This window comes from Camelina sativa, chromosome 19 (genome assembly GCF_030686135.1).
Source record: "Camelina sativa cultivar CO46 ecotype springtype chromosome 19, ASM3068613v1".
NCBI lineage: Eukaryota > Viridiplantae > Streptophyta > Magnoliopsida > Brassicales > Brassicaceae > Camelina > Camelina sativa.
This window is the reverse complement of record NC_141898.1, coordinates 5,503,831-5,524,307: the sequence shown is the minus strand read 5'-3', so window position 1 is coordinate 5,524,307 and position 20,477 is coordinate 5,503,831. Positions and strand designations below refer to the sequence as shown.

Sequence of the window (20,477 nt, the reverse complement as noted above, 5' to 3'; positions counted from 1 at the left end):
TATAAGTTAGTAGGTTTTTATTGAATAAGCCAATTGCTATGTAAATAAAAATAGAATGTAGTATTTTTCTATTTAAAGAAAAAAAAAAGAATTGATTCCAACCATTCATATTTGATTCCAGTTTCCTATTTAGTAAAAAAAACTAAACAGCCAAAGAAATAAAAAAGCATTTTCTGCAAAACTACTTATCTTATACTGAATTACTACTGATTGGGATTTTTTTGTTACGTTGTTGACCAGCTTGTTAGACATGAAGATCGTTACTTTGATGCTCATTGCCTTCGTCATACTCTTCTTGTCAGCTCCGATCAAAGTTGCTGGTGATTATAAAATAAATGGTCAAATGCCACGATGAGATTGGAAACTGCTTAGGTGCCATTCATAAAGGAACCAAATTGCCTGGTTACTGTTGTGGAAAACTCGTTAAGCCACAACCATGTGCCTGTAAGTATTTTATCCAGAACCCTGTGTTACTTCCCAGACTTCTCATTGCTTGTCGCGTTCCTCATCCCAAATGTTAATTAATATGTATCTACAATTTATAACAATAATATAGCATACTTGCAGCTTTCGATACTATTTTGTTTGTTTCCATGATTGTAATCAAAACTCACTAATTAACAATAAACCAGTCCTTCCTTTTAAAACACACACACAGAACAATTGTCTTTTTCAAGGCTTCAAATACTACAAATTAATGAAGTTTTTACAATGGAAAGAGATATCGAAACTCGTATTCGTGAGCCCTAACTTCTACCAATTTTTTCAATTGAGCTTCGGTACCTTTCTTGTTCAACCACTCCATCGCTGTTTCCTTTAGCTGCAAGCAACGCTGGACTGGTGGTAATTGGCTGCATATCCATTCAACTAGTGAACCTTCATCCTCTGCGAAATCCTGCAGACGCTTCTGCAAGAAGCTCGGAATCATGATCTTTTTTCTTCCCGAGATACCGATGGAAGCTTCTAGATACTCTGTTCTTGCTTTGATTAGCTCGTTCACTACATCTTCTGCTGTATAGACTCTCAACTGTATCATGCATATATAGGTGATGAACGAAGATGCTCTGTTAGCTACCACCTTTACAGCAATTAATACTTATCAAATATGAACGAGTTGAGTGAACTTACAGCAGGTGAGGACCAATCTCCACGACAAAGCACGAACATTAGGTTCGGTTCTACGCATCTGAATCCGTACCGTTTCTGTATTCTCGCTTCGCTTTCACCCGTTGGAACCTTTAATTTTGTGAGGAAAGAAATAGAAAAACATTTTAAAGATCGGTTATTACAACTCCACAGAATCATGGTATATATGAACATACATCAGTATGAGTTCTTACGGATTCCCTGGGTTCGCATGGACTCTGCAAGATAGAGTCTTCAATATCTAGAGCAGACAGTTGCATGCCTCCCACGTCAATTGTTGCCTACAACAACACAAGTCAATTAAGGTTACATATATGTGTTATATACCACGTTACCAAAAACACAATAAGCAAATATGGTCAATTTGATCAATTAAGTTTAAGTATGAGAAATTTAAGAACTTTTATTGTTATATATTATTTACCATTTTGAGGAGGGTCAGTAGTTTCTCCTTTGATGAAGGTAGTCCGTGTTCCAGAAACCCCTGCAAACAAACAAAGTTTTCTTATTCTGAAATCTTGATTTTAATCTTTCAACTAAAGATGAATTGAGTTGATGGAGTTACATTCATGACGCATGCGTTGTATGTGTTGATCCAGAATGCCATCTTTTTCTTGTGGTTCAAGAAACTCAAATCTACTCTGCTCAACTTCTCCTTCAAAACCCTACATGTAACATGTGTGTTTATATTATATAGAGATCATGGAAATAATGTGATCTCACAGATAATTTATAAGTATATTGATGTTTAAGTACCTCAAATTGACAAGAGAAGTGGAACAATCGGATAAACGGCTAACATCAATGGAGGTTCGAGTGATGTGGATGAAGTTCTTGTACTCTCCTATGTCTCTAAGAGAAGCTCCCATCACAGCTCCATAAGGATCAAGATTTGAAGCGTTATGGTCATACACCGATTTGCGTTTGAAAGAAGCGTTCTTGAGGTGTGTGAGGCTCAGCTTCGAAACAGTTTTTGACCCTTCTCGTTCCCGGGATGACCTGTTGAGTTCTAAATATATTCCCATCAAGCACTTCACCAGATCCTCCGATACTACATTTGCTGTCGTCTCTTGCACATTATTTTTCTCTTGCGTTCTTGATGTTCCATCAGAAAAGGTCGAGGAATGGATTCTTGATGAGAACTCCCTGGCTGATCCAATTGACGCATAAGTACGAGGACTGTTCATTTGAATATCCTTAACAACACGATGATCTTCATAACTATGAGACTTGGATCTGTGTTTTAGATCCTCAGATCTCATCTTTATAATGTCATTGTCAGCGTCGCAAGGAAGATGATTCTGCCTTTGTAGTAGTTTTTTAGGATTCATCGTCTTCTCTTCTTCTCCTTCATCAATACTGGCTTTAAGTACTTCATTCTCTTTTTTCTCACTATACACATCAAGTTTTAAGTCTTGAATTCGTTTCTCGAGACAGAGTATCTCTGCCTCAACCGTCGCTAGCTCCTCTATCAGCTCTTGAACCTACACAAACTTAACTTATATAATCAGGAATTTCTAATTCATATTCCATTTTTATTTCCGAAACGCTGCGTACGTGTACATATATGTTATGTTTTCTTCGAGTAACACTAGAGAAATGGACTTGCCTGAGGAGGAAGAAGCAGTAAAGAGAGACGAGGCTGAGACATAACGGGACCACGGTGCATATCACGTAGAGCCTTGTTTAATGCCTGCTCGTCCTCTAGCTCTCCTTGCATTTTCATTACTTCTTTTTGAAGAGTTCGCTTTTGCTTCTTCTTGATCAAATCATTCTTCTCTTCTTCGCTCTTGTGCTCCTTCAGTTTTGATGATGGCTGCAACCAAACCGATCAGAACAAAAGCATAAAATACATTTAAAAAAATCCAATTCAAAATCAATTGCCAACAAATTAAATGGATTTAATTATGCATAATTTAGGTTCATCTCTTTGTTGAGTTTTAAATATCACCAAATATATGAGTTTGACTTACTTGTTGCAGGAGCTGAGGGTGACGACGATGATGATCAAGAAGAGCCGCAACACTAACGCCATTTTGATCTTTGGTTCCGTCTTCCACAAGTAAGTCTTCCAGCTTCATTTTTGGTGTTGTTTGGAGTCGAGAGACGTGAATTAAAAGCAAATTTGGTAAAGCATTAATCACAAAAAGGGAAAATAATGAAGAGAATGATGAGAAGATATATAACAGTCGTGCCTGCAATCAAGTCTTGTGTTGTTGATTCACCCTATTGGTTTGCGTCTTTTGTTTTTTTAAGGATTTGGAGAAAGTCGTCATGACGTGAAAGCCATGATGAACAAAATAGAGTTTGATTTTGGTTAGAGAAGAATTAATTTTTTAAAATAAAATTATAAAACCTTTTTACCTTATTTCTTTAATAATACAGCTCAACATTGGTTCACCATCTTTCGTCTGACTATATAATAAACATGTCAATTTACTAATTTATCAATTAGAATAAAACTTTATTTTAGGTTAACAATTTCGGTCTTGGTGTGAGATCGGTTAAATTAAAATTCCGGTCCAACCGAAACCTATTACAATTACTTATTTACTCTACTAGTCCATTGCTCTTTCAGTTTCCCGCTATACTGAAATTGGATTTCCCGCCAACGTAGAAAGCCGCAATCGATAACTCTCACTCTTTGAGGATTTCAATTTGCTTTCCGTTCGTAGAAGATCGGAAGAGATTGATCTGATCTTCAAGGAATCACCCGAAATCTAACCAGGTAAACTCGAACTCATATCACAAATCAAGAACTAGGGTTTCTCTCTTTACTTACTGTAATTGTCCCCAGATTTTGCGAAATTTTGCTAGTTAGATCAGTAGATATGTTTTGAATTATACCCTTTTTGTTGCTGATTCATGATGCTGCTGAATTTGGAAATGGATATGTTCTAGCGAAAAAAAAAAGAGAAGAGAAATTTTCGTGTAGACAAGGTGTTTGATTAAATGTCTCAACGAATGATAATTTTCAACCCTTTTGTTTTTGGGCTACTGAGACGAGCTAGTTTTTACTTCCTTTGATAATTTTGAAACTTCCTCAGCTTTGTTTTAACTCTGCTTTTTTTTTTTTATCAGAGTTTCTCTGCCTTCTCTGTACTTCTTGTGTATTTATCCCACAGATTAGTAATCTTATACAATTGTTTGTATTTCAATTTAGATCGGAAAGCTGAGATTTTATTTAGATACAACCATGGCGGGCCAGACTGATCCTCATATCTCACTATTTTCTCCACAAGAGGTTCTTCTTCTCTTCTATGCTTGTTTGTGTTCCTCCATATACTGTCTGCAATGGTATAATTGGTTAGCTATTTATACCAGGTTGAGTTTATGGCAGAGGACGAACTTGTGGAGATTGTTCCCAATATGAACATGGAGCAACTCAATTTCATCAGTGTAATAATAATCTTTCTTGTTTTTATACAGTCCATCCACTCCCATCGAAACCTTTTTGGGTAACCATGTGATTAATATGTGAACTAATATGACAGGGGGATTTCGGTCGGTTCATTCCTCAGATTCCGACCAAGGTGCCTCTGTGGCTTGCAGTGGCACTGAAGAGGAGAGGAAAATGCTCTTTCCGGCCTCCGGGATGGATGTCTGTTGGTAAGACAAAAAAAAAATGCACATTTAGCAGATAAAAATTTCAATGTTAAAAGGGAAAGTAGATGCTCAAGTGTTAACTGTTGTTGTTGCTTCTTTGATTGTGAACTAGACAATTTGACTCAGATCTTGGAAGCAGAACGGGAGTCTCAGTCGACTTTTCAGGCATTACCATTTAGTTACGTGGAAATTGCCCGACTACTTTTTGACCAGTAGGTTCTTTGACTCTTCTTGTTTCTTGACTCCCCCCTTGCATTTATAGCATCCGGATTTGCTGATGAGTATTTTAAAATCTCACTCTTGGCAGTGCACATGACGATATTCCAGACAAATATATGGTAATTTCGTACATCTGCTGGGTTTTGTCTTCCATTCTGACCATGTGTTTTGAGTCTTCGAAGTGTTTACAGCTGTTGATGATATTTGTATAGGTGAGATCCCTGGTTGAGGATATCAGAGATGTGCGGCTTCACAAACTTGAGACTAACTTAGGATCATTTCAAGGTACATCTGCAGTAAAGGTAATTGTTTTTTTTTTCTATGGCTTCTTCTTGCCGTTACCTATAACTCATTACCTCTCTCTAAAGTGATTCCAATAATAAGAATATCCGTAATTTGAGAATGTAGATCTCTAATGTATCGGCAATGGAAGTGAACATAGTCCGCCCATTTGTGAGAAGAGCCTTAGAAGCATTTTATAAGCATGACAAGCCTGAGGCTGATGTAGACAGAGATACTAGAAGTAGCAGACAACAGCGTGAAGCCAACAATGAACCAAGGGTAAGGCTCTTCACACTCCTCACTCAATTTTTTTTTCTCTTCTTTCTAAGACAAATACAAACCGCAACACATGTTTTACAGAGACCTCTAAGGCAACGCTAGAGAGCTTCCTACGTCCTTGCCTAAGTGAGATAAAGTCAGGTATCTTCTGTGCCAATGTTGGTCGAGCTCCAATACCAGCAACATGTATTAGTATATATTATATATGCCTTGTTTCTCCTCTGAACCGGTATATACTCTTGGTATTAAGCATCTTTTGCGTCCACAACTCAGTATTCACGTTACTGTAGAGGTAAGATGGAAAATGAGTTTGTTTGGGTAAAAATGGGTTACTAGATGGATTTAATATTGTTTCATTTGAAGTACGTGGAATAAACCAATGTTAGCAATACCGACCAGCACACATCTGCAGACTGCAAATATGAGTCCAGTGTTTTTTTATATGGAGAGTGAAGAGCACACAAGGTTGAAAACATACGAACTCATCATTCATAAAACCAACCACCTAGTTTAATGAGATAATCTAGTTATGAAAATGAACGAATTTTAGAACAGTGGAGTCAAAGGTGTATACTAAAAATAGTAAACATACTGATTTACGAAGACACGCAATCATATAATTTAAGCATTGATTAATATAAGTTAAGATTCATAATGAACGTAGCCGCCTTTTCGTCCTTATCCATCACAAACTGGAACTACGCTTCTCTGTTTCTTCATGCTACAATCAGTGATAGATACGTACTCCCTCTTCTTCACGTTGATCTCATTCTTTCTATCCTTCCACCTATTCCGATGTCCGTCGCCGTCAAGGATTTCTCCACCGCTTCATCCTCTTCACCTCCGGCGATTCCGGTTAAAGTCATCCCTCTCCAGCATCCCGATTCCACCTCTTCTAATCCGCTCTGTCATCACTCAGTTCCCTTCAATATTTTCTTCTCCCGATGGACGGAGAAGATCAAGCGTATGACGTTCTTCGACTGGATTGATACGATTTTTCCTTGCTTCCTTTGGATTCGGACTTACCGTTGGCAACAATACTTTAAGCTTGATCTTATGGCTGGTATCACCGTCGGTATCATGCTTGTTCCTCAGGTAATTTTCTATTTCTGCATTCTCTATGGCTTCATATACTAACTGTTTTCTTTTTTTTTTGGTTTTGTTGGTTCTATTTGCCCTGAATCACAGGAACTATAATAACTTTTGATTTTTTTTTTTTTTTTTATGGATTTGAGCAGGCAATGTCGTATGCAAGGTTAGCTGGGCTTCAACCAATATACGGTCTATGTGAGTTCATTGTGATACAAACCCTTTTTATGAAGTCATCATTGTGATACTAAAGCTACTCCCACCTTTTGCTTTTAGTTATTAATCTTGTTTTGATGCAGACTCCTCGTTTGTGCCGGTATTTGTGTATGCTGTGTTCGGTTCATCCCGTCAGCTTGCAGTTGGACCTGTAGCATTAGTATCCCTTCTAGTTTCTAATGCCTTGAGTGGTATTGCTGATCCATCTGAAGAGTTATACACTGAGCTTGCCATTTTGTTGGCTCTTCTCGTTGGAATATTTGAGTGCATCATGGGGTTCTTGAGGTAATTATATAGTCTTTCTATAGCTTACTTGTGCAAGAAAGTCGTGTGTTTATTGTAGTGTGTTAGAACAAGCAAGTCGTTCGTTTGTTTTTGTCCAACTCCAGGCTTGGATGGCTTACTCGTTTCATAAGTCACTCAGTCATATCTGGATTTACAACTGCTTCAGCTGTTGTGATTGGGTTATCCCAATTAAAATACTTCCTGGGATATAGCGTTTCTCGGAGCAGCAAGATTGTGCCTTTAATTGAGAGTATTATTGCTGGAGCTGATCAGGTGAAACTTTGTCTGAGCTGACATTTAGATACTCTGTTCTTTTTTTCTTAATGTCTTTAAACTGGTATGTATCAGTCTGATCTAGACTGTTATTTTCGTTTTTCGTCTTCCTCAATTTTACTAGAGATATTGGTCTGAAGATTCATTTTGGGGTTGCAATTCTTTGTGGTTCAACATACCTCTACTTGCATAATATTATCTATTTTTCTGTTTTGCAGTTTAAGTGGCCACCTTTCTTGTTGGGATCTACCATTCTTATCATCCTTTTAGTAATGAAGCATGTGGTACCAGCCTTTTTCTTCCCTGTGTTAGCAAGATAGTTCCTGCTTTCCTTTACTTTCATAATGCTAAGGCATTGTGTTTCACTACAGGGAAAAGCAAAGAAAGAACTTCAGTTTGTACGAGCAGCAGGACCACTCACAGGGCTTGCTCTTGGTACAACAATTGCAAAAGTGTTCCATCCACCTTTCATCTCGCTGGTCAGATTGCTAAAAAATCGAATATGCTTATACTTTTCCTCATTGAAGCTTCATATGTTGTTGTGTTTGCAGTAATTGCTAAGTTTATAGGATTTCTCAGGTGGGAGATATACCTCAGGGCCTTCCAGAGTTTTCATTCCCAAACAGTTTTGATCATGCAAAATTATTGCTTCCAACAGCGGCTCTCATTACTGGTGTTGCCATCTTGGTGAGACATCATCGTCACTAACTTCTTCCTTGTGGACTTATGCGAAGTGCAGCTGAACCTAAATCATGAATATTGTCAATGGATGGATATAGCTTAAGACATGGAGTAATCTGACTTCTTGAGAAACAAAAGAGCGAGTTTCTTGATTTAGTTTAGCTGCAGTTTGCGCATGTTTCCTGTTTTCTGATGTGCTAGTTTGATTTTTATCCAGGAATCTGTAGGCATTGCGAAAGCACTCGCTGCAAGAAATAGATACGAGTTGGATTCAAATTCAGAGGTATTAACCCTATAAGAATAACGAAAGTTAAGTACTAGCCCAATTGATTCCTTAAAACTTGTTGTTGTACTTGGTTCTTTTAATCTCAACATTTCATGGTCCTTGAGAGTTCTAACTATTTCTCCCGTAACATGACAGTTGTTTGGTCTTGGTGTTGCAAATATATTTGGGTCATTATTTTCTGCGTATCCGACTACAGGTATGTTTATCTTAACTCTTGAGATGAGCATAGCCATAACCAGTAAATGTAATGTGTGTTCTTTTTCCTTAATAACTTCAAAAAATAAGTGATGATATTAACTTCTCAGTTATAGCCTAAATTTGATGAATCTGCTAATGCTTTCCTTTATGTATCATATATAGGATCCTTTTCTAGGTCGGCGGTGAATAGCGAAAGTGAAGCTAAGACTGGCCTATCAGGCCTTATAACAGGAGCCATCATTGGATGTTCTCTATTGTTCTTGACCCCAATGTTTAAGTATATACCACAGGTAAATCTAGGATCTTTTCTTCTACTTCACATGAAATTTCTTAAAATCTGAAACTCTGAAGAATACTGAACTGAAATATGGCTTCTAACTCCTTCCTGTTTCTCAAATTTTTAGTGCGCTTTAGCAGCAATAGTGATATCTGCAGTTAGTGGCTTGGTAAGTTCAAATCAACCCACCCGAAAGAATCTGGCATGTGTACTGCTGCCGTTGGTTATTGAGCGATAAATATTCACATTTACTCTTTCTGGATGGCTTACCATTAGGTGGACTATGAAGGGGCAATCTTTCTGTGGCGTGTGGACAAGAGAGATTTTACTCTCTGGACCATCACTAGCACCACCACTTTGTTCTTTGGAATAGAGATTGGGGTCCTCATTGGTGTGAGTATGTTCAGATTCACTTAACTTTATTTCTTCAGCAGATCATATCTCGTTGTTATATGAAGGAGTGATAGTTGAAAAGTAAGATAATTTATATGAACCGTGCAACGCTCTTTAAGGACTCACAGAGTTGCAATGCTTGGAATTTCAGGTTGGTGTTTCACTTGCATTTGTTATCCACGAGTCTGCAAACCCTCATATCGGTAAAATAAGTTTATGTGTCTCTGTCTAAATTTCAGTGTTTTGTTTCTTGGAATGGCTTTAAACTCATCTTCTTGATTACAATTTCATCACAAATGAGTTGGCAGCTGTCTTGGGGCGTCTTCCAGGGACCACTGTATACAGAAACATAAAGCAGTATCCAGAAGCATACACTTACAACGGGATTGTGATTGTTCGAATCGATGCTCCCATATATTTTGCCAACATAAGCTATATCAAGGACAGGTGAAATTGACATTTGGTTCCTGAATCGCGCCTTGTGTTATGATCCACATTTTTTTGTGAGTTAAGAAAACAACACCGTGTATCAAAACTGCAGGCTACGAGAATATGAAGTAGCTATCGACAAACGCACAAACAAGGGGCCAGATTTGGAGAGGATATACTTTGTTATCCTGGAATTGTCTCGTAAGTCCAACGTTTTTTGAACCTTACGTATAGGAGATGCTTAATCGATAATGGTTTTGGGATGTAACGCAGCTGTCACATACATAGACTCAAGCGCCGTAGAAGCAATTAAAAAATTGTACGAGGAGTATAAAACAAGAGACATTCAGGTGCGAACCTGAAACCATCATTCTTGTTCCTTATTTGGAAAAAAAAAAAAAAAAAAAAAACCTTGATTATATTTGTCAATGGAGCCAGCTTGCGATATCGAACCCGAACAAAGAGGTTCTATTGATTCTGGCAAGATCAGGCATTGTGGAGCTTATTGGCAGGGAATGGTTCTACGTGAGAGTACATGATGCAGTCCAAGTTTGTCTTCATCACGTCCAGACACCACCCACAAATGTTGAAGAAAGCAGCAATAATACAAGCTTATGGAGAAGGAGTAGCGCTAAAAACTCATCATCATACGCTGAAGTGAAACCCGACACAAACCTTTTAAAGGAACCATTGGTGTTAAGAGAGAACTAAAGACATTCAATACTCGTTGTTTCTTTTCACATCCCTCTCTAATGTGAATGAAAATATGATTTCCGAATTCTATGTTTCTTAAGCATATATGTATAGAAAACAACAATGGATAATTGGAAGCCATAAGATTCATTGATGTTAAAATGAAACCATAAGATAAGATTCATTGATGTTAAAATGAAACCATAAGACAAGATTCATTGATGTTAAAAAAAAAAACCAAGCGATAAGATGATTAGAAATTAACCTAATCTCGAATCGAAACTCCTATTACGAATATAATTTTTTTTTTAAAAGCTATAATTACGGGGCAAGTAGACTTGGAAATGCATCAGCCGCCTTAGGGTTTGGGTTGAGCTTCTTTGTCGTTGGGAAGAAGAAGATCCTCCTGCTGATTCCCAGAATCATGAGCTAGTTTCAATTTGGCTTCGTCGTCTATTTGGAGAACCATACGGTCCCTCAGCCTCACCATCCTATCATACGCGGCTTGTAACTCTTCCGGATTCGTCGACTCGAGTAGCTTCTTATCCTCCCACCAAAACCCTTGCGACGAGCCATCTTCTTCCTCCGCATCATCATCATCCTCTTCCTCCGCATCATCCTCGTCTTCTTCATCCTTTAGGAAAGTTTTAACAACGCCATCGACAGAGGGATGGCCCAAGGAGTACATAGATACGTCCGACTGGGAAGAAGAAGAAGGAGGAGTGAAGAAGATGGCGATTTTGGTGGAGGGATCGTCGGAGACAAGTTTTGCTGCTTCACGGAAGAGATCGTCACGTAGTTCTTCGAAATCGACGGATCCTGCTGATTCTTCATTCTTGTTGTTGTCGACCTTCGCCGTCTCCGTCTTCTCGACCTTCTCCTCTACCTTGTTGTCCATCTCCGTCGTCTTCTGTCTCTTGGCATCTCTATCTCCTCCCATTGTTGTTGTACCGTTTTGTTTGCTTTCGTACGACTGAGTTTGTTTATATAAAGATGATCACACTAATTAACCGACTTCAAAGCGGAACAAATCCAAATCGTTCGATGCTCCCTCCATTCATCCACGTGGACGGTTGAGATCAACTTAATTAATGACTGAAACGAAACCCCGATTAAAATTGAAACCGAAAATCATGAGAGAGGATTATCTACGTTTTGATTAAAACCTTATTATATCAAATATAGGATTGGCGTAACAGTAGTAGTACTTACTAAAACTATTACCTTTTTTGCCCAAAAAACATTACCTTTTTACCGGACTAGAAGTCCAAGTGCAACATGTAACTAAGGATTATGATCTATGTGAAACAGTGAAAACAGAAAAGAAAATAGAGTTCATTGTATAAATCCGATATCTCATTTATTCAATCCATTCGCCGACTTCTGACGGGAGAGAGAGAAAAAAGTATTGACGTAAGTTGTTTTGGTTGGATAGCAAAGGTTTCTTTAGCTATGAATTGTGACCAGAAAATCGAAAAGAATAATAATATACCTAGTCAGATTTATATTGCGACTAGGGTAAGCATTCACTATAAGCGGGGGGTTCAAGTTGTATTTGCATGTAATACAATATGTGGAGATTGTTGGGTTCTAAGAATCAGGATGAGACATTGTTTGTTGCTTGAAGGGTGTGTCACCTTTGATATAATTTTGTGGGATGCTATTATTTATTGTAGTGCCATCATGTCACCATATGCAACTGCCCTAACTAGATTTGGTTCTTCATTTGCTTCTATGATTAATTGTCAAATTTGTGCCTATCACATTTTATTGTTTAACCCGAAAGTGACTGCAACGCAGCCCACAGTGTTATAGACTCACTCAGTCAACGTATAGGTGTAGTATCATCTATAGTAGTCAGTCAATTATATATATAAGAAGAGCACGCAGGTTTCGTCGAGATTTCGGATTTTTCAGTCTGTAAAACCATGACACGGTACTTTTGATTAAACCATTAAAATAAGAAATGAAGAGAAAAAGTCATCATGAGTAGTTGGAAATTTTCAATGCCATGAATATAGTTTTGAGTCATTATTAATGCTATACGTTACCTTATTATTCATTCTCGAAGTCTCGATTTCTTTTAGACAAATCATGAACCAGCCGCCTCGTATTCATAATTGAAATTGAATTTTGTTTTGCCAACATTTATAGTTAAAGATTTGGACACGTCTATTTCCATGTCTCCACCACGTTATACGTATTCTTGAGTATTCTTGCAACTCCTGTGACCTGTCTTAGAAAAAGTCAAGCATTGTGTATATATACATCAAAAAATAATAATTGATAGAGATTATGTTTGTGTGTGTGATTAAATTAGTGCACACTTACATCACCGTTTAATTAGTCCGCAACTCGAGCAACGTATTTTCAGACGACCACCCAAACTTACAACATGTCCATTCATCACGTCGATAGTGACTATAGTTAAGATATATCTACAAAGTGTTTTTTTTAGTACTCACATATGCAGAATTAAATCTCAAAAAGAGTATTGTACTTTGTTATGCTTGCGGTCTTCGAACACTGGTGTTCTTCTACCAAATTTAGCATAGTTTTTCATACGTAGAAAGTTATAACTTGTGGATAAACATGGATAATTCCCAAAAACAAATCAACATTGACGGAAGAGGAATATAATTTAAAAAAACAAACCTACCAAATACTGTTTCTTGCCCATAGCCATACTCCACAAACATATCAAACTATAACCTATCAGAAAATTTGACGTGATTTAACACACATTAATTGAATATTGGATATTAGCTACTATATATATCCTTCATGCATACAAAAAAAGAAGAAAGGAAAAAGAAAACCATAAAACTTCGAGGAAAATGAAGACTAATCTTTTCCTCCTTCTCCTCTTCTCGCTTCTTTTATCACTTTCATCAGCCGAGCAATGTGGTCGTCAAGCCGGAGGAGCACTCTGTCCCAACGGTCTATGCTGCAGTGAGTTCGGATGGTGCGGTGACACTGAACCTTACTGTAAGGTGCCTGGCTGCCAAAGCCAGTGCACTCCCGGCGGTACTCCTCCTGGCCCCACCGGCGACCTTTCTGGCATCATTTCAAGATCTCAATTCGAAGATATGCTTAAGCATAGGAACGACGCTGCTTGTCTTGCTAAAGGGTTCTACACTTACGACGCCTTTATCAACGCTGCAAAGTCCTTCCCTGGCTTTGGCACCACTGGAGACACAGCCGCAAGGAAGAAGGAGGTCGCCGCCTTCTTCGGCCAGACTTCCCACGAAACCACAGGTACGTAACTGATTAACAATTTCATCTAGAAAAGATCTACACACATTTTTTTTAATAAAGAGAAAAGATCTACACACTATTCATAATTATACGCAAGTAATCAATCAAGAAACTTACGAGTTACGATAATATTCCAATTTCCAAATTACATACTTAAATAATGGAAAGTTGTGACCATATTTATTGATGAAAAGGATGGTTACATGTGTAGGTGGGTGGCCAACAGCACCGGACGGACCATATTCATGGGGCTACTGTTTCAAGCAAGAACGTGATCCTCCTTCAAACTACTGTGAACCAAGTGCCGCGTGGCCATGCGCACGAGACAAACGCTACTACGGACGAGGACCGATGCAGCTGACGTGGAACTACAACTACGGTCAATGCGGAAGAGCCATAGGAGTTGACTTACTCAACAACCCTGACCTCGTAGCCAACGACGCAGTGATCGCTTTCAAAGCCGCGATTTGGTTCTGGATGACCGCTCAGCCTCCCAAACCATCGTGCCACGCCGTTATAGCCGGCCAATGGCAGCCGTCAGACGCTGACCGTGCGGCCGGGAGATTACCAGGGTATGGAGTGATTACGAACATCATTAACGGTGGATTGGAGTGCGGACGTGGTCAAGACGGGAGGGTAGCGGATCGTATAGGGTTTTATCAGAGGTATTGTAACATATTTGGGGTTAATCCTGGAGGTAACCTTGATTGTTACAACCAAAGGTCCTTTGTAAACGGCCTCCTCGACGCTGCTATTTAATAGTTATGCATCTTTGATTACCGTGATTGAATAGCGCTGCTATTAAAAAAGAAAAATACAGCTTTGTATCAAAACAGTTATATATCAGACAAATAAAAAACTCTGTCCAAGAAGTTACAGTATTCCCTTTCTTCCACTACAAAAGTTGTTTAAGAATTTTTTTTGTCAAGATTTCATGCTATATTTAGTTTAATTTGATGGTTTATGACTTTTAATATTCTGCAGGATTTCTCTTAATTGTTGATTAATTCTAATTAAATAAATACAAATTATGTTTTCAATGCAATAGAAAGATAAAAAAATATAATTAATTTAATAATTAAACTTTGTGCTTGTAAATTAAAAAAAAAAATAGAACATGGAGAGTATAATAAAGTAATAATTGTATGAAATTTCCCGTGGGCCTCTAAGTGGGCTTTGTAGATGATTTGCAATATTGCATAGACAAATGTGCATATATATTTATACTTTTTATTAATCTTGAAATCACATATTCGATATCAAATATAAATTTAATGATGAAATAAGTTTTTTTGGTTACTCGCTCCACCTTTTTGAATGGTTTTATTATAAACTTATTTCCTAAATTTATGTTGTTTATCTTTAATTTTATGAAAAAAAAATGATTGGCTACAGGAGTAGATTGGCAAAGCGCCCTCCATTAATCCGGATCCGAATATGATTGAACCGGGTGCCTAAGATCCGCGTGCTTTGGCTATGGAAAGTTATCAAATTGCTCTTGTCTTTTTTATTTCTTTATTCTTCCTTTCTTTTTGGTTTTGGTATAGAGGCGTTATATGTGTTCCCGATTAATAGTATAGATGTTAATAAGTTATATGTTCTTTATTTTTATTATCTTTATATTAATTGATATGTTTTTATTGCTTTTTAGAATATTTTACTTATAATGATTTTTAAAAAATCAATATAATTTTGACTTGTATATTTGTAATTAAATTTTAGTAAAATTTTGCTTTAATATTGTATGTAATTATTTAATTAGTTTTAATAGTGATATTTTAATTTGTGTAAGAAATGATGACATATCTAATTATTATTCAATTAATTTGTGTGATATTTTAATTTGTGTGAGAAATAAAGACATTTTTTTTACTGCTGTTTGTTTAATTTTTGCATTGTTTATTTTAATTCAAATTAATTTGTTTGGCTTAATTATAAAACTCTATAGTTTATTGTGTAGTCTTGAGTCATTGTGGAATTCGAACCCTAAGTACTACAGTGATTTCTTAATTTGAGAGAGTAGCTCTAGGATTTAATTTGAGCATATCACTCCACACATATTATCTAGCAATGGAAAAATTATAAAATTTTGCGATTTAACACTCATACGTTGCATCTTGTAAAACTACTATATATACACCCCTTCTATGCCTACAAAATGAAAACCATAAAACTAAAAGCAAAATGAAGACTTATCTTTTGATCTTCCTCATCTTCTCACTTCTCTTATCATTTTCCTCGGCCAAGCTATGTGTTAAGGAGGCCGACGGAGCACTCTGCCCCGACGATATGTGCTGCAGCCATTACGGATATGCGGTACCACCGAAGATTATTGTAAGAAGCCTGGCTGCCAAAGCAATTGCTGGCCTCACGACAATCCTCCTCCTATACCTGAAGGTAATCATACGATGTAGTTATATCTTATAAACATAGATAAATTATTGGATGCCTACAAAACACGTACTTAAATTATTACCTCACCTGCTTCAAAACCTTGCCTAAAAAATGAAATCCATATAATTTTGAGTAAAATATATGAAAATCTATAAATTTTTCTATCTCATCTTCTCACTTTCTCTTGTCATTTTCCTTAGTCAAACAATGTGGTAAGGACGCCGACGGAGCGCTCTGCCCCAACGATATGTGCTGCAGCCATTACGGATATTGCGGTACCACCGAAGATTATTGTAAGCAGCCTGGCTGCCAAAGCAATTGCTGGCCTCCTTCTGGACCCAGCAGCGGCGATCTATCGGACATCATTACAAAATCTCTGTTCGAAGATATGCTTTTGCATAGGAACCATTTTCTATGCCCTGCTAGAGGTTTCTACACTTACGACGCCTTTATCACTGCTGCAAAGTCCTTCCCTGAATTTGGCACCACCGGAGACACAGACGCAAGGAAGAAGGAGATCGCCGCCTTCTTCGGGCAGACTTCCCAAGAAACCACAGGTAATAATTAATCACCAATATTCAACTTTCGATTGTTTGAAACGCAGTTTATACGTTTGAGTTTGCATCAAATTTTTTATTTATTTATTAAATGTCTTAAAAGAAACCATGTAAACTCAAACGTACGTATGGCTATATTAATTTTAGAGTTGTGACAATATATATAAATAAAAATTTTGTCGCCAAACATATTATATTGATAAAATGGACGGTTATACGTGTACGTAGGTAGAGCACCGGACGGACCCTATTCATGGGGATACTGTTACAAGGAACAAGTGAATCCTACTTCAGACTACTGTGACGCGACACAGAATGTCACATGGCCATGCGCAACTGGCGAAAGCTACTACGGAAGAGGACCGATGCAGCTGTTGGGGAACTACAATTACGGTCCATGCGGGAGAGACATAGGAGTTGACTTACTCAACAACCCAAACATCGTGGTTAATGACACAGTGATCGCTTTCAAAACCGCGATTTGGTTCTGGATGACTGCTCAGCCTCCCAAACCGTCGTGCCACGCCGTGATCACCGGTCAGTGGAACCCTTCTAGAGTCGACTATGACGCGAATAGATCTCCGGGTTACGGAGTGATTACAAATATTATTAACGGCGGACATGAGTGTGGAATTGGCACAAACCCGATCGTCAAGTATCGTATCCAGTATTATGAGAGGTACTGTGACATGTTGAGGATTGATCCTGGACTACACCTTGATTGCTACAACCAACAGCCCTTTGTTAAGGAGGTCACCCTCGATGCTGCTTTTTAAGGAGGAGAGAGGATCATTATGCAGCTTTGTATCCAAACAGTAAGCTAATATCAAACTAAATAAAGACTCTTCTATATAAAGTTAACCATGTATCCAAGGGAATATCAAAATAAAAAAATCTCTTTTATATAAAGTTAGCTTTGTATACAAGGAAATATCAATCTAAATAAAACTTTTTTTATATTCTCGCTTCTTTTATATATTTGAGATTTTGAATTATGAGAGCTGGAATGGAATTTGGTAGATGAGATTCAAAAGGTCTTTTGACTGTAGCATCTTTTATTGATAATACTCAATATGAGTGTCTTAAACAATTTTTATAATTACTAGTTTAATGTGATTGTCTTATAAAAAAGAATATTAATATCTATAGGAAGATGAAAAAATAAAAAGGTGTCTACAATATTAATTTATTTTATAGACAATCATCCTTTTTACAATTTACTAATGGAGGCCAAATTGAAGAATAAAACGTGTTCTGGGTTTAGTTTGAATGTTTTCAAGTTGAATAAGTCGTTGTCCTGGTTTGTAGGACATGAGCTAGAGTTTGTTTCGAGGTTCTAGTTTTTGTAAAGTCTTTATAAGACTCATCCCTTTCAGATTAATTGAATTATTCAGTTCATCTTGCTCTGTTCCACAAAGTTATCTCATTTGTTTTAACAAGTGGTATCAGAGCCTTTCTTAATCAAAACAAACACAGAGAGAATGAGTGAGAAGGACGCATTGATCGTACCTAAGTTCGATGGGGACTACGAACACTGGGCGATGCTCATGGAGAATCTGCTCAAATCCAAGGAGTGGTGGGATCTCATTGAGACTGGGATTCCACGGCAGGGGAGGAATGTGATCCTTACCGGACCACAGAGAACGGAGATTGCGGAGAAGACCGTCATAGATCACAAGGTAAAGAACTACCTGTTTGCATCCATCGACAAGACCATCCTAAAAACAATCACAAAAAAGGAGACATCCAAGGATTTGTGGGAGTCGATGAAGCGGAAGTTTCAAGGGAATGACAGGGTTCAAAGCGCACAATTGCAGAGGTTGCGCAGAGAGTTTGAGATCCTTGAGATGAAGAATGGTGAGACCATTGACAGCTATTTCTCAAGAGAAATGGAGGTTGCCAACAACATGAGAAATTTGGGAGAAGACATGCCATATTCAAAGGTGGTGAAGAAGATCCTACGAACTCTGGTGGAGAAGTTCACATACGTAGTATGTGCCATCGAAGAATCAAATGACATCAAGATGATGTCAGTGGATGGACTGCAAAGCTCGTTGATGGTGCATGAGCAGAATTTAAGCAAACATAGAGGAGAGGAGCATGCCTTGAATGTAGAAGGTCAATGGAGGCCTACTTATGGCGGAGGTAGAGGTAGAGGAAGCTCTCCAAACCGAGGACGAGGTCGAGGTGGTTACCAAGGTAGGGGATGTGGAAACACCTCGAAGGAGATGGTAGAGTGTTACAAATGCCACAAAATGGGGCATTACAAATACAAGTGTCCAGACTGGGACAAAGAAGCTAATTATGCAGAAATGGAAGAAGAAATGGTGTTAATGTCATATGTCGACATTGAGAAGGGAGAAGAGGAGCATGTCTGGTTCTTAGACTCAGGATGCATCAATCATATGTGCGGCACAAAGGAGTGCTTAGTTGAGTTTGATGACAATTTTCGCCAAAATGTCAGACTTGGTGATGATCGAAGAATGATGGTGGAGGGAAAGGGAAGCTTGCGCTTGGAGATCAATGGCACCATCAGAGTGATCACATCGGTTTACTTTGTGCCTGGTCTAAAAAACAACATGTTTAGTCTGGGTCAGTTACAACAAAAGGGGCTGCGAGTAATCATTGAAAATGATGCGTGTGAGGTCTGGCACAAGGAGCAAAAGAGGTTGGTAATGTATTCAAACATGACCAAAAATCGGATGTTTGTGATTCGTGCTGCAGTAAGAAAAACAAAAGAAGTGGAGGGGAGCAAATGTCTGCAAGTGATCGAAAAAGCAGAACAATTGTGGCACAAGAGATTTGGACATCTCAACTACAGGGGTCTGAAGAATCTAGCTGAGAAAAAGATGGTCAATGAGCTGCCAGTTGCAAGTCTAGAAGAAGCAGAGGCCACCTGTGACGTATATCTTAAGGGAAAACAGAACCGTGATAGCATTCCAAAGAGGAGTGAGTGGAGAGCATCACGAGCTCTGCAGTTGGTACGCATCGACATATGGGGACCCATCTCTCCGGTGTCAGAGAGTGGGAAGAGGTACATTATCAACTTCATTGATGACTACATCAGGAAATGTTGGACATTTTTGCTGTCAAAAAAATCAGAAGTTTTGCAGACCTTCAAGGAGTTTAAAGCAGAAGCTGAGAGAGAATTGGGACTAGCTTTGGTATGTTTGAGAACAGACAGAGGAGGAGAGTTCAATTCTAAGGCGTTTGAATACTACTGCAAGGAGAGTGGAATCAAGCGCCAACTCACTGCTGCATACACACCACAACAAAATGGTGTTGTAGAGAGGAAGAATAGAAGTATCATGAACATGACAAGGTGTATGTTGCTGGAAATGTCGGTACCAAGAAGGTTTTGGGCGGAGGCTGTTCCGTATGCGGTTCATATTCTAAACATATGTCCATCTGCTGCATTAGGAGACATCACACCCGAAGAGAAGTGGAGCCAACATAAACCATCGGTGGGGCACCTAAAGATCTTTGGATGTGTGGCGTCTGCTTTGGTGCCGTATGAGAGAAGAATCAAGCTAGACGAAAAGAGCGTCAAATGTGTGATGTTCGGACTGAGCAAATAATCAAAGGCGTATCGGCTGTACAATCCTACAACGAAAAAGATTGTGATAAGTAGGGATGTGCACTTTGATGAAACCATAGGCTGGAATTGGGATGATGATCTCCAGTCTATAGAACTAGCTTTTGATGAGGAGGTAACAGAAATAGATGGAGAAGCGAATACAGAAGCAGAAAACGCAAATGAAGCTGCAGCACCAAATTCACCAGAACATGATGAGGAAGGAGGTGGAGAAGAAGAAGAGACTCAACAGATCAGCTCCAATCAAGTACCTGCAGTTCCTGGAGGAAAAAGAAATCGCCAAACGCCTGTTTGGATGAAAGATTACTATGTTGGTGACAG

At 38.3% G+C, this 20,477-nt stretch overlaps 7 protein-coding genes across 16 annotated transcripts; 5 read left to right on the top strand and 2 right to left on the bottom strand.

Moving 5' to 3' along the window:
* The first annotated feature begins 250 nt into the window (after positions 1-250).
* Positions 251-647, top strand: LOC109131014 (Bifunctional inhibitor/lipid-transfer protein/seed storage 2S albumin superfamily protein). Its single transcript, XM_019241291.2, is given in 2 exon segments — positions 251-328; positions 330-647. Coding segments are annotated over 2 exon segments (270 nt in total). The 3' UTR covers positions 522-647.
* On the bottom strand, positions 618-3,341 carry LOC104765019 (uncharacterized). Its single transcript, XM_010488672.2, has 8 exons — positions 3,120-3,341; positions 2,756-2,962; positions 1,903-2,630; positions 1,712-1,811; positions 1,571-1,630; positions 1,341-1,427; positions 1,129-1,236; positions 618-1,027 (listed from the first exon to the last, which is right to left on the bottom strand). Exons 1-8 carry the CDS (start codon positions 3,225-3,227, stop codon positions 707-709), a joined length of 1,719 nt encoding a protein of 572 aa, XP_010486974.2. The 5' UTR covers positions 3,228-3,341; the 3' UTR covers positions 618-706.
* A 371-nt stretch (positions 3,342-3,712) lies between these two features.
* On the top strand, positions 3,713-5,923 carry PSF2. The gene is made up of 9 exons (XM_010488668.3): positions 3,713-3,874; positions 4,310-4,390; positions 4,471-4,545; positions 4,641-4,755; positions 4,865-4,964; positions 5,060-5,090; positions 5,184-5,273; positions 5,380-5,532; positions 5,614-5,923. The coding sequence occupies exons 2-9, from the start codon at positions 4,343-4,345 to the stop codon at positions 5,632-5,634; spliced, it is 633 nt and encodes a 210-aa protein (XP_010486970.1). The 5' UTR covers positions 3,713-3,874; positions 4,310-4,342; the 3' UTR covers positions 5,635-5,923.
* A 155-nt stretch (positions 5,924-6,078) lies between these two features.
* Positions 6,079-10,548, top strand: LOC104765017 (putative sulfate transporter 4.2). 10 transcript variants are annotated; one of them, XR_763821.3, is made up of 17 exons: positions 6,084-6,627; positions 6,771-6,819; positions 6,921-7,122; positions 7,227-7,395; positions 7,614-7,679; positions 7,767-7,874; positions 7,975-8,082; positions 8,294-8,359; positions 8,498-8,558; positions 8,723-8,850; positions 8,965-9,006; positions 9,114-9,234; positions 9,382-9,433; positions 9,539-9,677; positions 9,772-9,860; positions 9,948-10,009; positions 10,098-10,514. XR_763821.3 is itself a non-coding variant. In XM_010488670.3 (17 exons), the coding sequence occupies exons 1-17, from the start codon at positions 6,187-6,189 to the stop codon at positions 10,368-10,370; spliced, it is 2,172 nt and encodes a 723-aa protein (XP_010486972.1). In that variant the 5' UTR covers positions 6,087-6,186; the 3' UTR covers positions 10,371-10,548. The 10 variants fall into 10 exon arrangements, 4 of the variants coding, with proteins under 4 accessions (XP_087358915.1, XP_010486972.1, XP_010486971.1 ...); XR_763820.3 differs by having other exon boundaries at positions 6,085-6,627; positions 9,933-10,009; positions 10,098-10,548; XM_010488670.3 differs by having other exon boundaries at positions 6,087-6,627; positions 9,114-9,230; positions 10,098-10,548.
* On the bottom strand, positions 10,509-11,370 carry LOC104765018 (MADS-box family protein). The gene has a single exon (XM_010488671.3). The coding sequence runs from the start codon at positions 11,290-11,292 to the stop codon at positions 10,711-10,713; it is 582 nt and encodes a 193-aa protein (XP_010486973.2). The 5' UTR covers positions 11,293-11,370; the 3' UTR covers positions 10,509-10,710.
* A 1,716-nt stretch (positions 11,371-13,086) lies between these two features.
* Positions 13,087-14,491, top strand: LOC104765015 (basic endochitinase B). Its single transcript, XM_087502792.1, has 2 exons — positions 13,087-13,610; positions 13,822-14,491. The coding sequence occupies exons 1-2, from the start codon at positions 13,190-13,192 to the stop codon at positions 14,367-14,369; spliced, it is 969 nt and encodes a 322-aa protein (XP_087358918.1). The 5' UTR covers positions 13,087-13,189; the 3' UTR covers positions 14,370-14,491.
* Positions 14,492-15,770: 1,279 nt separating this feature from the next.
* On the top strand, positions 15,771-17,488 carry LOC104765014 (basic endochitinase B-like). Its single transcript, XM_010488667.3, has 3 exons — positions 15,771-16,007; positions 16,205-16,561; positions 16,790-17,488. The coding sequence occupies exons 2-3, from the start codon at positions 16,252-16,254 to the stop codon at positions 17,335-17,337; spliced, it is 858 nt and encodes a 285-aa protein (XP_010486969.2). The 5' UTR covers positions 15,771-16,007; positions 16,205-16,251; the 3' UTR covers positions 17,338-17,488.
* Positions 17,489-20,477: the final 2,989 nt, after the last annotated feature.

Bases quoted from the DNA above. Each gene is read 5' to 3' on its own strand.
- LOC104765014 (XM_010488667.3), top strand. From the start codon at position 16,252: ATGTGCTGCAGCCATTACGGATATTGCGGTACCACCGAAGATTATTGT. The intron at 16,562-16,789 runs GTAATAATTAAT...ACGTGTACGTAG, and splicing joins GACTTCCCAAGAAACCACAG to GTAGAGCACCGGACGGACCC.
- LOC104765019 (XM_010488672.2), bottom strand. From the start codon at position 3,227: ATGAAGCTGGAAGACTTACTTGTGGAAGACGGAACCAAAGATCAAAAT. The intron at 2,631-2,755 runs GCAAGTCCATTT...AAGTTTGTGTAG, and splicing joins TACTGCTTCTTCCTCCTCAG to GTTCAAGAGCTGATAGAGGA. The intron at 1,631-1,711 runs GTAACTCCATCA...GTTTGTTTGCAG, and splicing joins ACAACGCATGCGTCATGAAT to GGGTTTCTGGAACACGGACT.
- LOC104765018 (XM_010488671.3), bottom strand. From the start codon at position 11,292: ATGGGAGGAGATAGAGATGCCAAGAGACAGAAGACGACGGAGATGGAC.
- LOC104765017 (XM_010488669.3), top strand. From the start codon at position 6,187: ATGAACGTAGCCGCCTTTTCGTCCTTATCCATCACAAACTGGAACTAC. The intron at 7,396-7,613 runs GTGAAACTTTGT...TCTGTTTTGCAG, and splicing joins TTATTGCTGGAGCTGATCAG to TTTAAGTGGCCACCTTTCTT. The intron at 8,360-8,497 runs GTATTAACCCTA...GTAACATGACAG, and splicing joins AGTTGGATTCAAATTCAGAG to TTGTTTGGTCTTGGTGTTGC.
- PSF2 (XM_010488668.3), top strand. From the start codon at position 4,343: ATGGCGGGCCAGACTGATCCTCATATCTCACTATTTTCTCCACAAGAG. The intron at 4,756-4,864 runs GTAAGACAAAAA...ATTGTGAACTAG, and splicing joins TCCGGGATGGATGTCTGTTG to ACAATTTGACTCAGATCTTG. The intron at 5,274-5,379 runs GTAATTGTTTTT...TTGAGAATGTAG, and splicing joins AAGGTACATCTGCAGTAAAG to ATCTCTAATGTATCGGCAAT.
- LOC104765015 (XM_087502792.1), top strand. From the start codon at position 13,190: ATGAAGACTAATCTTTTCCTCCTTCTCCTCTTCTCGCTTCTTTTATCA. The intron at 13,611-13,821 runs GTACGTAACTGA...TTACATGTGTAG, and splicing joins GACTTCCCACGAAACCACAG to GTGGGTGGCCAACAGCACCG.